Source organism: Garra rufa, chromosome 21, assembly GCF_049309525.1.
Source record: "Garra rufa chromosome 21, GarRuf1.0, whole genome shotgun sequence".
NCBI lineage: Eukaryota > Metazoa > Chordata > Actinopteri > Cypriniformes > Cyprinidae > Garra > Garra rufa.
The window spans coordinates 35,891,624-35,908,552 of NC_133381.1; the positions used below are offsets into that span (position 1 = coordinate 35,891,624).

General features: G+C 35.6%; 1 protein-coding gene across 1 annotated transcript; it reads left to right on the forward strand.

The window, feature by feature from the left end:
- Positions 1 to 421: 421 nt before the first annotated feature.
- Positions 422 to 15,595, forward strand: tedc1 (tubulin epsilon and delta complex 1). The gene is made up of 8 exons (XM_073827363.1): positions 422 to 557; positions 704 to 794; positions 874 to 1,085; positions 5,227 to 5,403; positions 5,485 to 5,574; positions 8,085 to 8,171; positions 12,085 to 12,291; positions 13,962 to 15,595. The coding sequence occupies exons 1-8, from the start codon at positions 426 to 428 to the stop codon at positions 14,322 to 14,324; spliced, it is 1,359 nt and encodes a 452-aa protein (XP_073683464.1). The 5' UTR covers positions 422 to 425; the 3' UTR covers positions 14,325 to 15,595.
- The last annotated feature ends 1,334 nt before the right edge of the window (positions 15,596 to 16,929 follow it).

Consider the following 16,929-nt stretch of genomic DNA (forward strand, 5'->3'; position numbering starts at 1 on the left):
CTGAATCGTTTTTTGAACTGGTTCATTTAAATAATCTATCCGAACGAATCTTTTTGTGGAAATGTATCAGACTATAATAACTATTAGTGAGCAAGAGGCAAATTAATGGGTGCTTCTCAAACTGAAGGCTGCGTCCTTAAACTCATTTTTATTACGTTTATTTTCGTCAATCGACGTTTGATGACTTGCAGCCGAAATATGCAGCCTTCATGGAATGCAGCCTTCCGTTTAAGAGGTAAGTTTTGTTGAACTGAAAACGGCTCTGAATGAGGAGTCGATTCCCCTTGAGAGGATCGATTCTAAACGTTGGAATCGACTCTCGATTCCCAATGCCTCGGAATCGAGGAATCGATTCTTTTTGGAATCGATTCCCAGCCCTACTGTTGCCTAACGACCTTTACCGTTGTAAACATACTACATGCGAAATGCAGCGCGAAAAGAGTGTTAAAGTTAAAGAAGTTATTACTTCTCTCTGTAAATTACTGTCTGCATTAGGCGTCGAGTCGATACCTACAGCTGAGGCGTTCAGGAGAGCCAAATTCAACAGAAAAGATGCGGTAAGATCATGGTAACGTTACATTAGTAGTATAAACATACCACTTCTTCCTCCCTCTCTAATTCGATATAGGATAAATTGACATATAAGTCATCATTAGCCAGGATAAACGCTGCTTAGTGTGCTCAAAATATGTTTTGCTGTCAGGCATTGGACATGTGGAGTTTGCTAAGAAGGCTTTTGCAGAGAGCTTTTACTCTGGATTGCGCGTGCCAGGACTCTAAAGACAAAGACATTGGTAAATTGATCATTGCCCTTAACTGCAGTTCATGTGTAATACATTATTGTTTGTATAACCCACAGTATTGTGCTTGCAGATATGCAGCTGCTGTTTGTGAGAAGTGCTCTGTGTTACTGTGGCTATGGGGCCCCATGGGTGGTGGGGCCCCGGCCCCCCAGTCACATAGAAGAAGTGGGGAGCCGAGATCTGCTCCTGGCGTTCGGCTGGGTGCTGGCATCAGGAAATCTGCTGGACTTCATGCTGGCTGAGAAGGTTTATCAACTAGACACTCTGTCATCTGCACCAATGGTGAGATCTTGAGTTTTGCTGATCCAATCAGGGAATAGATTAGTAATTTTATCATTTGCTTTTCTCTATTAATGTTAAAATTATTTTGGAAACAAGTTAGTATGTCAAGTGTTATTCTATATAAGGCCAGCAGAGAGCAGAATAGCTTCGTTTAATGCTCTATGATGCTCATGGGCAAAGCATTGAATTTCTACTAGTTATTCTTTAAAAAGAAAAAAGTGTTTTTGAAATCATGTCAGCAGGCTTTTACGAACATTGCACATGGCTGAGATACTAAACAGTTAACTTGTTCCATTTGCTCTTGGCTGACTAATCTAATTGACTTTCTAATAAAAAGCAATCATGAACGAAACACAATAAATAAAACCCTGTTTGCTTTTAGGATCAATTTTAACGCTGTTTCACTCTTTTTGAAAGTCTAATAGCTTAAATCCTTAAACTTTAATCTAATGGAGGCTTTCGAAAGTGTCTGTTTCAGTAGTGGTGGTGCTGGCTAAAACTAGCATCACTGTTGCTCATACCTAAGATTAATAATCCTAACATAGTACAGTAAAACAGTAGATCAGCATGTAACTCATCCTACACTGTTTGTGCTACAGTCATGACTCATGAGTAATACCCCAAATGCTGTGTTCAATTATGATTTGGAGCATTCTAATTTAAAATTTGCACCTAGTTGATTACTTTACTGATTATGCTTATTTTAAAGGACTGACCCAAGTGATATCTAGCAACCAGATAATCAGAAATTTAAAGCTGGGGTCTTTTGCTTGGAGCAAGTATGCTATAAACAACCCAGAACATCATAGTAATGACAGCCTATCAATAAAGAAGCTTGTTCCTTCTAATTCTAGTTTTTGTTAGCGCATATTAGTATCATTAGTGTTAATAAGGATTTTATTAACACTAATGATGCTAATATATGTATCATTAGTGTTAATAAAATCCTTACTGACTCCGTTATAACATATAGGAAGCAAACTAAGTAGGTTGAGTAATACAGAATCTGTTATTTAATACCCGCAATTAGACCTTTTTAGTAGCTCTGAATGATGCATTGTTCTCAAAACAAGTGCTGCTTAAATCTCAGTCTGTTTGATGTTTTTATGTATGCGCACAGACTACCTTTCAAAAGTTTGGAGTCAGTAAAGTTTTTTGTTAAAGAAATGAATGCTTTCATTTTGCAAGGACGCATTCCATTTATCAAAAGTGACAAAGACATTTTAATGTTTCAAAAGATTTCTATTTCAAATAAATGTGCTTCTTTTGAACTTTCTGTTCATCAGGGAAACCTGAAATAAAAAGCGTCAATGTTTCTTTAGCGTCAATGATTCACCAAATCAGCCTGTTGAATGATGAATGAAAGATTTCTGAAGGATCAAGTGATACTAAAGATGGCATACATATTAAAATAGAATAATTACATATTAAAATAGAAAACATACATTAAATTAAAATAATGTTTAACAATATAACTGTTTCAGTGTTGGGAAGGTTACTTTGTTAATGTAATAGTTTACCGATTACAAGTTACCCTATTTAAAATGTAACAAGAAGTAACTATTTCAATTACTTTATGTAACTGATTACATATCATTAGTTTTTGATTACTTTTCTAAATTTCCAATGAATGTTTTCAACTGGTATTAATTTGAAAACATTTAAATCAGACTTTAGCAGCTCTTTTTACTCTGAGGTCATTCTGAGGTTAAATACAGATTATAAATTATTACAAGAAATTGTTTAATAGCCATGTATTTGAAATAAAATTTTTAATTGCCTTGGAAAAAAACTGTTAAAGGGATAGTTCACCCAAAAATTAAAAATTGATGTTTATCTGCTTACCCCCAGGGCATCCAAGATGTAGGTGACTTTGTTTCTTTAGTAGAACACAAACAAAGATTTTTAACTCAAACCATTGCAGTCTGTCAGTCATATAATGGCAGTCAATGGGCACCAAATCTTTCAGAGTAAAAAAAAAACATACACAGACAAAACTAAATTAAACCCTGAGGCTTGTGACGATACATTGAGGTGTTAAGACACAAAATGATTGGTTTGTGCATGAAACGGAGCAGTATTTATATCATTATTTACCTCTGATTTACCACAATGTTCAACTGACCTGAGTGCGTTCACAACAGCCGGCGCATAACACCGTAATCTGCCATAGTAGATGCATGCGCGGAAGCGATCTGTCGCGATCCGTCACTCATTGTTTACACAGTGCGTAGCGGCTACTCAAAATGGAAATTACTTGTGCTTATCCTGATTCTGGCAACTGATTAAAAACTAAAAGATTATGTTTCCTTGTGCAAACTCGTCCGGGACTGTTGATTTTTTTACAGACTACATTGCCAGAGTATGTTGTGAACGCGCTCCATACAGTTGAACGTTGAGGTGGATCAGAGGTAAATAATGATATAAATACTGTTCAGTTTCTTGCACAGACCGATCGTTTTGTGTCTTAACACCTCAATGTATCGTCACGAGCCGCAGGGTTTAATTTGGCTTTGTCTGTGTATGTTTTTTTTTTTACTTTCAAAGATTTGGTGCCCATTGACTGCCATTATATGACTGACAGACTGCAACGGTTTGAGTTGAAAAATCTTCGTTTGTGTTCTACTGAAGAAACAACGTCACCTACATCTTGGATGCCCTGGGGGTAAGCAGATAAACATCCAATTTTCATTTTTGGGTGAACTATCCCTTTAGGATCATTGCACACTGAGTCAGAAAGTTTCGTTTACGTTTCTTCATTTTTTTTTTTTTTTCGTATTCGTCATCCTTTCTATTAAAATGCTTGCTACGTATGTGAAAATGCAGAAAATCGAACCTGATCCGAGTTCGTTTTATGACGGACGAAAGTTTTGGAGGCAGTGTGTAAATGTAATTGAGGTCGTATTTATATTTTAACGTGCAAACATTTTGGACTGAAAATTTCGGACGTAGTGTTAAAAAATAAAACAAAACCCAAAAAGAAAATAAAAGTTAACGAATAGACATGGGTCCGCTTCTGTGTCCTAAACTCCAGAAACTTTATATTACAGAGCAGTTAGTGTAATTTGGGATAAAAATCAGTTAAATCTGTGTGTGTGTGTGTGTGTGTGTGTGTGTGTGTGTGTGTGTGTGTGTGTGTGTGTGTGTGTGTGTGTGTGTGTGTGTGTGTTTGTTGTTGTGACATATCAGGACACAAATTTGTATAATAACATGGGTATGACATAGGTATTACAAGGAGAGGGTGACTTATGAGGACATTGTCCATGTCCCCACTTTTCAAAAGGCTTATAAATCATACAGAATATGTTTTTTTGAGAATGTAAAGATATGCAAAGTCTCCTGTGAGGGCTAGGTTTAGGTGTAGGGAAGGTGTAGGGTGATAGCAAATATCGTTTGTACAGTATAAAAACCATTACGTCTATGGAATATCCCCACAATTCACAAAAACAAACGTGTGTGTGTGTGTGTGTGTGTGTGTGTGTGTTTGTTTGTTTGTTTGTTTGTTTGTGTATGTGTGAGAAAATATTCAGATGTAACCCCTTTTTTAATTGTTAACATTATCAAAATTAGTAATTTTATTGCACTTTTTTTCAGTAACTGTAACAGATTACTGTTTACATTTATTTTGTAATTAAATTACATAACTCTGTTACATGTAACTAGTTACTCCCAACACTAAACCGTTTTTAATCTATTGTTGATCAAATAAATTCAGCCTTGGTGAGCATGAGATTTCTTTCAAAAACAATATAAAATGTTACTTACCCTGAAAATTTGAAAGGGAGTTTATATACTGCTATGATTACCATCCAAGCAATCTCAACACAACACTTGCATATTTTTGTTTTCCTTAAAAAGGTAAATTAATTATGTGCTAAGCTGTTAATTACAAAAAAAGATCAAAACATTATTTGTTAAAACCAACAGCCCTAAGTAGCAATTTCTGTTTTATGGTTTTAAAAAAGCAAATCAAAATCTCCCCTGGAACCAGCTTGGGGTTCATGTCTCCCTTGGGATTAAATCATAAAACCTTAAACTACTGTAGGATACTGTATTGTAGGATTCGTACTTTTTCCCTCCAGATGTTGTTGATGCTCGATGGCTACTGTAATGATTTTTTCACAACATGTTGGTGAATAAGATCGCAGAAGGTCTAATACCAGGACAGCTTGACATTGCATCACATGGACCAGGAGTGGATACCACAGCGAAGAAGGACCAGGTACTACAGGCACTCCAGTGGCAATATGGGAAACTGAGACTTCATTGGAAGAGCTTACTTTCAGCCCAGGAGGAGAAGTCCAGATTCACCCATAGGGCAAGTCACTATAAATATAATCTTAAAAACAGCAGATGTAAATGCAGAAATGTAGTTAAATCCTGTGTTCTCTTTCTCTAGGTTGTCTCCAATATCAGCCCCTCTGCTGTCTGTCAGCCTCACGTCACTGGTTCCCATCATAGCAACATGACATCAACTGCTCTTGACAAGGTGACATGAAAACGCTGAAACATTTTAATGAAATATTGGCACGAGTTCATGTAGGTCCCAGGATTTCTGCATTAAACACTGGGCAAGCGTTATGAGTTCAGCCCCTGATCATTGTTATTACATGACAAGTGACACCTTTACTAATTTAGATTCTCTCCAGAGATTTCTTGGCGCATTTGTATTCCTTTGGTGTATGGTAAGTGCTTCTATCCGTCATCAGAGCATATGGTGATCAGCGCTCGATAATAACTGCCGTAAGCTAGGTAACAAGCTCATTTCAATCTGCGAATGATTGCACGCAGCTGTCAATGTGTTTTTCATCCCCTGGCTTATTCTGGAGATGGTTGTAATGAAGCATCCACCTCTATGTACCTGCCGCCCCATGCTTTGGTGTGACAGATTGACAAGGTGGGAAATCCTGCTTGTTTGAAGAGTGTGGATCTTGATCTTTAAAGTCAAAAGGCCCACGCTCTCCTGTTCTTTTCCTCTTCCCCTTGCTCTTTAGAGGCTTTGTGAGAGTATTTTATGTCTGAGAAAAAGTCTCCCTCCTGACATCTAACGAAGGGGCTGTTTTTGTCAGGTAGGTTGTTTAGACTGTATAAAAAAGTGTGGAAAAAGAACAAGTGGTGTACAGAAAATGTGGATGAAAGATAGTAAGATACATTGAAAAAGAGACATTATGAGAGTTTTTTTTTTTTCTAAAAAAGCTGCTACCTAGAGCCTGGATTCCTTTTTTCCTAATGAAAGGAATTATTTTTGAACAGTCCTTGTAGTCAAAATGCTTAGTGCAAGATGTAAAATACAGTAAAAAACTACTTCTAATCTAGTAAACCCAGTCATGATATGTTTTCCAGTTATTTGCCGCAAAACAGAAATACAGGAAGCATTAAATTGTTTTAAAATCACAGTAGATTTGTAACATTTCTATAAATAACTTATTTGTAGCATTTAAAATTGAAATAAACTCATTTTTCAAATAAATGCTGTTCTTTTAAACTTTATATTCATCCAAGAATTTAAAAAAGAAATTAAAATAAAATAACAGTTTCAACATAATACATAATTGAACACCAAATAACTGTACACTGTAGATGGGGAGATGGCTGTTGAAAATTGTGTTTTTAAATATTAGCGATAAGAAAATTAATAAATAAAATAATAATAAATCATTTCAAAGTAAAAAAATTAATAAAATCAATTAATTAGAGATGCTTTTGATTATTAAAAAATGTAATGAAACCATTAAATTGGAATCCAGAAAATTAATAGAAATGCAGAATTTGGTAACTAAAATTGACAACAACAAAAAAAATGCTGTTAAATTGTGTAAGTTTCGTGTTTTCAATTAATTAGACATGATTTTTGATTAATATTTATTTAATTAAACCACTTAAATGGAGTCTATAAAAATTAAATGAAATGCAGAAAAATTAAAACGTAAAAAAAATAGAATTAGAAAAAAAAATAAATAAATTGGGAAAAAATAAAACTGATTACATAGGGCCCTACCGAAACCTTTGAATGGTAGTATATTTGTACATTAAAATTGTTAAATGCCAAGTTTCTTATTTATGTTTATGATTTTTTTTTTTAATTAAATGCATTTAACAAAAAGGGATTACACAGACGAATCCGTGATGAATCAGTGTTTTGAATTGATTAATGCGAATGGATGGTTGTAAGAACTGAAATTTGTGTAAATTACTAAACCTCATGTCTATTGCTATTTCATTCCCACACTCATGAATAGTAACACATGGAACAGGCACGAAATTGGCCAGCCAACACATCATTTGGCAACTTAATGGCTTCACTATATTATATTAGATATATAACTAAAGTCCAGTTCTTTTTGTAGGGCTCATTGCTCATTATAGTCGCTGGTGACACTGTGCACATTCTTATGGTGTCTTCAGGCAATCTGTGTTGTCATGACATCATTTTTTCTGTGACTTCACAGTAATTAGTCATATGTCATTTATGGCTCAAGTAATTTGATCAAAACAGCCTGGCAGCAGAGCCAAGCGCCCATGAGAGAAGATTGCAGATTGCAGATTTTAATCGCCTACATAAGGGGGGGTCCTGCTTCTTAACTAATAGCTTTTTCCTTAGGTATTCCAGACCTTAGTCTGTCAGGCCTGAGTATGTGAAGTATACAGTTTGGGATGTGTTCAGACACAGGCTAATAGATATCTCTTTTCAAGCCGCTTAAGTTACGGTGGGCAGCTCAGGGATCTCTCTCTCCCTCCCTATTGCCCTTCAGTCTGTGTGGGGTGCCGAGAAGAGTTATCAGCCTAAGTCCCTGGAGCGCTTCTGTCTAACTGCAGAGATGTGAGGTATTAGCTGAGTTCCTACAGGGAAAAAATTGCCCATGAGTACAGATCAAAGCGGCTGCCAAGCGTGCACAAAACTGTACTTGCACTGCGGGGCCACTGGGGGTTTTATTGTTTTTAAACAACAGAGGCACTTCGTGTGATATCAGGATTTTTTTTTGTTACATTTCATTTCAGGAGCTGGAACGGATACAAGCGTTGAATGGAATTCTGGAGGCGTATCTGAATTGGAAACTCCACGAACATTTATTCTGGTGCTGGATGGTACGTCTGCTGTGTTCCACGCTGGAACGAATTTGAGATTCAAACTCACGCTCCTTTATCAAATATTCTGTTTGTTCACGCTGTCACATGGCAGTTCAGCCCCAGGTATTTATGCATGGCCGGTTCATCCAGACAGATGTGAGAGATTTTCAGCACGACCAAATTAGTTTACCCTGAAAAGTTACCAATACGCTAAATCTAATATGGATATTACCCTACCGTTGTTTGAGAGCCAGACTGCCGGTCTGCCCGCAGTAACCTTGCCCAGCTTTGAGTTGTCACTCACAGTGATGCACTGGCGCTCCAGGACTCTGAATCTGGCAGACAAGAGCCCTCACTCACACTGGCACCTCTCCAATTTGAAATGAAGTTGTAAAGAAGTCCCCGGCAAGCAGAAGTGGGTCCTGAGCACTTGGCAGGGGTTTCATTTTTCACTCTCAGTGTGCATTTGAAGTAAAAAGGGATGTTTTAACTGCTATTCAGTCAGAATGGTGAGCTCACGGGTGTCTTTGAGTTGAACAAATAGAGGAGGGCTTTTTGTTTTCCCAATTCCAGCCCATCGTACTATTAAAATTATTACTTTTTCTTATGGTTCTTTTATGTTTAGCCTTGATATAATACTTGCAATCAGAATAAAGCGCATTGTGAGGTTTCAATGAATTACGATAACCTCTATTAAATTGAGTTGTGGAAATACTTCAAACCCTGTTAATTAAATTTTCGGAGCCTTTTAGTAAGAATTCAATTTAGACTTTTGAAACGCAGACAAAAGTTCCCCGGTCCAAAGAACAGGAAGAATGGAAATGGAAATCAAATAGCATGCCCATCGCATCAATGGGAAATCTATAGTCCTTGATGAAAGCCAAACATTTTGTGGTTGGAGTGCTATTTGGGCAGGATTGTTTTGTCACTGTCCACACAAGAGTGATGGAAGCAGCTCTTAAGCTTCAGCTATTGGCTGAGCCGCTGTTGATTAGCACAGGTTCTTAAAGAATCGATTTTCTTTTCAGGTGCTCAAACAAAGTCTGACTTTGAGCAAACTGGATCATCTACCCAAAACACTTTCACAGAGTTATTCTAAAGTGTCGGGACATTTTGTAGCAGAACAAAATTGTGGTGTGGTGCTTGCTGTTATTATTGCTCATATGTAGGAATGTTAGTTTTTTCTAAACTCCTTAAGGCTACACTAAAGAGAATAACTTTAATGATAACTGTAAGTATAAAGTTTTAATAAATGTTCAGATTCGATATAGCTATCATTCTTGGTGTGAAAGGGCTTTTATGCTAAATATTAAACTTGTTATGTTTATTTATTTATCTTTTTTTTGTTTTTCAATTTTTCTTGATAGGACAGTTGTGATATGACAGGAAGCGAGTTGGAGAGAGAGAGGGGGTACTGTCGGTGCTCATCTAAGTATTAAACTTGGTTTAAAAAAAATCACTTATCTAGTGTTGGGTGTAACGCATTACAAGTAAAGTAAAGCATTACTTTTTCATTTACAGGAAAATATTTGAGTTTCTTTTTCAAATAAGTAACACCATTTACTTTGTTTTCCATTTTTTTTGACGGACAGCAATCCTGTCTGCATGTTAAGAGAAATCGGAAGTAAGTTCAGGGGCATTGTGTGGACTGTAAAACATGATGCTCACTGGCAGTCTATGTCAATATGTGGTAATGGCACATTATTCCTCAAAAGAAATAATTAAATAAATAATTATTCCTCAAAATAAGTAAAAACTGTGAAAAGCAAACTCAGAATATGATGCAAACTTGGAATAATGAAATGTTAAATAACACATATGTGACCCTGGACCACAAAACCAGTCTTAAGTCGCTGGGGTATATTTGTAGCAATAGCCAAAAATACATTGCATGGGTCAAAATTTTTGATTTTTCTTTTATGCCAAAAATCATTAAGAAATTAAGTAAAGTTCATGTTCCATGAAGATTTTTTTTGTAAAATTCCTACTGTAAACATATCAAAATGTAATTTTTCATTTGTAATATGCATTGTTAAGAACCTAATTTGGACAACTTTAAAGGTGATTTTCTCAGTCTTTTCGATTTTTTTGCATCCTCAGATTTCTGATTTCAAATAGATGTATCTCAGCCAAATATTGTCCTATCCTAACAAACCATATATCAATAGAAAGCTTGTTTATCAAGCTTTCATGTGATGTATAAATCTCAGTTTTGTCAAATTTAACCTTATGACTGGTTTTGTGGTCCAGGGTCACATATATCTATTTAATCCAATTTAATTAACCAATGTCTTTGCTGCTGATCAGCGATGAAGTAAGACTGTTTCACTTTTGGGCTTTTACATTTTCCAAAAATAGAACTTTTTATTTTAAAAACAAAAAAGCAAGCCAATTTAGATGAGAAAAAGTAATGCAAAAGTATTATAGCGCATAACTTTTCATAAAAAGTAACTAAGTAACGCGCTTATTTACTTGTTTCAGGGAGTAACGCGATGTTGTAATGTATTACATTTAAAGGTAACTTTCCCCAACATTGGTCCAGAAAAATTATGCAGCTTTTTGTGCTATTACTTTCCTAAGTGTTCACATGTAACTTTTTGGAGCATTTGTTTCAAAACATGGTGTGATGTACTTATTAGTCCTACAACAATCAGTATGTTCTATCACCCTGTTTGTATGCGCATTTTAATATCGCATAAGAAACGAGTGATGGAAATGCCAAATTTAGAGAAAAAAACTTACTTAATTCGCAAAATAGTTTTAACGCTCACTTGAGGTCATTTTTGACTTTAATGCAAATAATGGGAAATGGAAATGCATTTGGCGAATAAATTCCTCCATGCGGATCAAAAAAGTCATGTGACTTTGTGCTATGGGACGGCATAACCTGACTAACCGGTGGACTGATCTTGTTGCACAGCATCTGAAATGTTATGGTCATTCTGAAATGCCTGTGCAAAGTCTGTTGTCAAAGTATTTTTGTATAATTGCCTCCCTTATAATGACGTAGCTCACACTTTTATAAGTATATTTTTGTCCTTTTTGAAATGAAAAGTTAACAAAAGAATGCAACAGTCAGATATGATAATAAAAATACCATTATATTTTCAAAGCTTATTCCTATGATTTTGCAAAGAAAACTCTGATCAGAGAAAAACAGTGAGCAGATTGTACTACAAAGAAAAAAAAACTCCTTAGTGACCACCTGCTTCCTTAAAGCACTGCGAATTGTATAATATAGTCAGTTGTCCCTACACACTCAAATTAAATATTTGTATTTATAAGCATATTCTGCAATAAACTTGGATAAATAGATTGCTTTTATATATAAAATAAGTATCTTTAAATCAATCGTTCTATATTTCTCTGTCATTTGTAATGTGATTGTCATTCACAGAGCTTTATGGGATTGTATTGTATCTTTATTTACACAGTATTGTATCTTTGTCTTTTTAAAGTACTTTTTTTTTTTTTTTTTTGCTTTAAATCAAAGTTTGCAATGTTGTGATTCACCGTAAATGGTTGGTTTAGCTCTTGAATAAATACTATAAAACTGTTTGGGCACTGTTGCACTTCAATTTGTGTTTCAGAGCAAAATAAATAATGGGTCTGAAACACCGTTTTAGTTTTTTGCATAGGCACCACTCATATTTCTCAGAAAAAGAAGAAAAAAATCGAATTAAATTGCGATTGATCGCACATTAAAGAGAACCCTGACAAATCAAACTACACAGTATGCAGGTTCTGATTGTAAATGAGAACCAGCAGCAAACAAAGTCTTTTGCTAGCTTTTTAGTAAATGAATCCAAAGACTATATAATTCTTTTAGCAGAACTCGCTGATCTGGCATGGCTTGTGCACAATGTATCTCAATTGTCTCAGAAGGGGCTCCTGACAGACTACTTGTACTTATGCCTTTGTCTCTATGCAGGACAGCGTGATCGACAGCTCCCTCGCCGATGTGTCCGAGGTGGAGCCTGTGGACTGGCCACCAGGGGAGCGGGCTGTCACGATGAGGTGTCCCCACGGCGATGAGAGCAGGAGAGCAGTCAGACGACTTGACAAGATGTTGCTAAGGCTGCAGACAGAACTGAGAGCTAGAAGAACAGAGCAGTCTACTCTCACACTCACCTCACAGGTAATGACCGGCCAGCAGGTAAGATCCACCCGCATAAGTGCCGACGGCAAGGCTTCAACTTATAATAAGGTCAGGATTTCACTGCTCAAAGTTGATAAAGTTTTGAAATTCAAGTGCTGTCAGTTTTGGTGCTTGAGATGTTGAAACTCTAAGTTTTGAGATTTATATAAGCTCAGTCCCACCACATTGATATGTTCATCACATCATCTCTTTGTTACTTTCCAGTTTAGATTTTGAAGAACTTTTATTTTACATAGAATGCTGGCAAAGCAACATGAACACATAATGTTAAAATGAAATGTTAAAAATGATTAATTATTATTGAAAAAATGTATTTATTTTAAACAAACTATTATTACTAATTATTATTGTGGTATTTAGATAATTGTTTAATGACCTTTATTATTATTATTATCATTATTATCATTATTATAACAATAGGTCATTGATCAATTATCAAAAATAAATAAATAATAATAATTATATAAAAACAATAATGAATAATAATAATAGGTCACTGAACAATTATCTAAATCATAATAATATTTAAAGAAGAATAATAGATTGTTGAACAATTATCTAAATAATAATATTATGAATAATATAAAATAATAATTAATAATAATAATAATGGGTCACTGAACTAATAGGTAATTAAACAGTCGTCTGAATAATAATAATAATATAAAAAAATAGGTCACTGAACAATTATCCAAATAATAATAATGATATAAAATAAATAAATAATAATAATTTGTCATTGAACAGTTATCTCAATATTAAAAAAATAATAATAACAATAGGTCATTGAACAATTGTCTTAATAATAATACTAATAATAATATGTCACTGAACAATTATCTAAATAATAATAATAATATATAAATAAATGGGTCATTGAACAACTATCTAAATAGTAATAAATAATAATAGGTAAAATAAATAGGTAATTGAACAATTATCTAAATAATAATAATAATGATAATATAAAAATAATGAATAATAATAGGCAAATATTTGCCTATTAACGCGCTATTAAGAGCAAATATTTAAATAATAATAAATAATAATAATAGGTCATTGAACAATTATGTAAATACATTAAAATAATAATAAAAATATATGAATTACATCAGCTACCTTAATGACCTCAATCCCCATTTGTTCTGTGCATGTGGAACTTTCCTCATCATGTTTTATTACCTGTTCAATGGTTCTTCAAGCAAATTCGAGAGGTGTTTTAATATCTCTATAATGAGGGAGTATAGTGCTAAAAGAATTATAAAAACTAGGTCATCTCATCATTGTATTCTTTTATTGCCTGAATAAATTACACTTCATTGTATGAAAATTCAATGTGGTTGGTCCGGTGGATAATTAGGTGGTCTTTGTGATGTGCTACAATCTCAGATCTAACCTGTCTTACAATAAATGACCGCCTTCCACAGCTGAGGTCTTATTCTGAGTGCCTGCGACTGAAATTTCTTCACATCAATTCTAAACACATTCCTACTGATGCAAGAGATACACACTGACATTTCTACTCCCACGTACTTGAACATCCGTGTTACCGCAATACCTTTCTTTTTGATATTAGTATCCATTTGATGTTTGATCAGTATTCCAGTCTATTGAAATCATGAGTCTTAGCAAGCTCTCCTTCTCATTAGGGGGGACATCAAGGGGCTTCTCGGCTTTCTGAAAGTCAGAGAATGGAGGTGGAAAAGAAGGTTTTGGGCTATTTAGAGGGGCTACGGCTCACTAACACCTCCGCGATCACATCAAGAGGATTTTTGCCATGTCTCCAGGATCCACAGCCCACAAAGCCACCTCACAGGTTCCACACCGGAGAACCTGGCCTGGCTGTGACAGCTGGGAAGCTCCAGGCATTGACGGCTCTGGATGAGCTGAGGGAGAGGGAGGCTGTACTGCAGTGGCAGCTGGAACGACTGAGGCAAAATATGAGAGTGGAAATGCAGAGACAGGCCAGCACAATGGAGGGGATGGTTCTCATCCCACCAATTAAGAGATAAACACACTTTTTGTGTCACTTTATGCACTGGGATCCTGAGCTGGACCTCATTTACCTTTTCACTTTTTCAGTGGAATTAAAACTCTAACGCCATTCTGCAATTGAGAATGTTTTGTAATTAATGTAATGTGAATGTCTGTGCATTGGGGGAAAATTTTTTTTGTCTATACCTGAATACGTGCACTGAAGAAATATTATTTTGCCTACTGAAATGCATCAAGCCACACTCTGAAAAACAACTCTAATGACTCAGACTCAAGCAAATGGCTGACCTCTGTACTTCTGTGTACTTTGCGGTAGCTGGAGAAAATGGAAGACATTTGAAATAATTTTTCTAATGCACGCCACTTCTAGAGAGCAGAACAGCCTGTCGTTTCCAAAGTAGGTCATTCTTTTGTTGCTTTCCAAAACCTGTGTTAGGATCGAAGTTTGGGAAAAATCAAACCCCTGTAATGATTAGCAGCTCCCTGCTGAGATCTGAATCCAGTTTTACTGAGCGGTTCATAACATGAGAGGATTTTGCCTTTCAAGGCCAAGTCGGTCTCTACCAGCCAATTGGTGTGGTCTCAATTACATTTGGAAAGCTGTAAACAAACTAGGTGTGCAAGATAACACAAGCTGTTGGGCAAACTAAAGAAGCTGGCACAGGCCGCTGTATGAGCTGATTAAGAAAGTCATTTCCAGCACCGATTTTCATTAGGATTATAAGCAGAAATCCTAATCTAGACGCTGTACAGAGCATGACGAGCTCTAAAAGGATTTTCTCTCCATTACCTTCGGCCTCCTTATCTAGAGCAGAATTGCTGTTTACAACTGAGGGAACGCAAACACGTAGACTCGCCGGGTCCATTTCCCTGATGTTTGATGTGCGCTCTAAATGAACTAAGACTCATGTAGCTGGAATTCAAAGTTATAATTATGCTATTATCAAGAGGGTCAACCAGTGTCAGGCCAAGAGCTGGTGTGGGTGGGTTCCTCACTACCTGGAGCTCTCTGATGAATATTTCAATAATTAGATGCTGCAGATGTGCGAAACGGGCCTAAGTGACGCATTTTCTCTTTGGCATCAATATTAATAGATTGCAGTTTTCACACTTCATGTGTAAGGTGGTGCCGCAGAGCAGAATTGTCGCAGAAGCAGCCCTGCAAGAAAGAGTTTCAAAGCTGAACCTGTTTTTAGCATGCTGCATGCTGAACGCACAATGAAAATGTGGTGTAACCTTACCAGCTCTGTATTTTACAATATGGTCTTTTATTAAACTGCTTAAAATAATAAAGTGAACTACTTATCTGTTGTTTGAAAAAATTATTATACAGTACACTCTTAAAAATAATGCCATAGAAGAACCTTTTTTGTTCAAATGGTTCTGTAAAGAACTTCTAACATCTGAAGAACCTTTATGTTTTACAAAAGGTTCTTTGTGGCGAAAGAAGGTTTTTCAGATTATAAAAAGCTAAGACAGAGATGGTTCTTTAAAGAACCTTTGACTAAATGGTTCTTTGTGGAGCCAAAAATGGTTCTTCTATGACATCGCTGTGAAGAACCTTTTGAAGCACCTTTATTTTTAAGAGTGTAGACTCAGCTTCAGATAGCAAACACACCAACCACAGACAGTTCAATGCATTTGCTGACAAAACTAGAAAGTGCTTTCTCATCTGGCAAGCTCTAATCTGATTGGCTGATTTGTACACGACTTTCCTGATTAAATGCACACAGGATTTTTTTTTTATCAGTATGCTTGGAAGCAAAGTAGAAATCTTCCCAATCTGAGTCCTCTAATGTTTGTCAGGTTAGTGACTGCAATATTTAAAAGATTTGTTCATGTACATGCAGTCAGAAGTCAGAAGTTTACATCCACCTTGCAATGTAGTTATTTTACCAAAATAAGAGGGATCATACAAAATGCATGTTATTTTTTTATTTGGTACTGACCTGAATAAGATATTTCACATAAAAGATGTTTACATACAGTCCACAAGAGAAAATAATAGTTGAATTTATAAAAATGATCCTGTTCAAAAGTTTACATACACTTGATTCTTAATACTGTGTTGTTACCTGAATGATCCACAGCTGGATCATTTTTTGTTTTGTTTTGTTTTGTTCTTCATAAAAATCCTACAGGTCCCACAGATTCTTTGGCTTTTCAGCATTTTTGTGTATTTGAACCCTTTCCAACAATGACTGTATGCTTTTGAGATTAATTTTTTCAAACTGAGGACAACGGAGGGATACGTGTGCAACTACTACAGAAGGTTCAAACACTCACTGATGCCAGAAAGAGCTGTGAAAGCTTTTGAGTGTACATTCTTTTTTTTTTTTTTATCATTATTTTGCCTAAATATAATATTTTTTTCCATTTAGTAGGGGAGAGCAGGGTAAGTTGTCACACTTTTCACACTGTCTAACTTTTACTGAGCACCATACATCACAATGTAATAAATGTCTTACCAAATGAAAGAAGGAGAAAGAAGGAAGTCTCTGGCACATATGATGTATTCATCACATTTTCATGTCTTATCTCATTACGGAGTTATAGACTGTTGAATGGAGAATGTGCACTTGTGACAATTTGCCCCATCGGCAGGTAAGTTGTCACACTAAA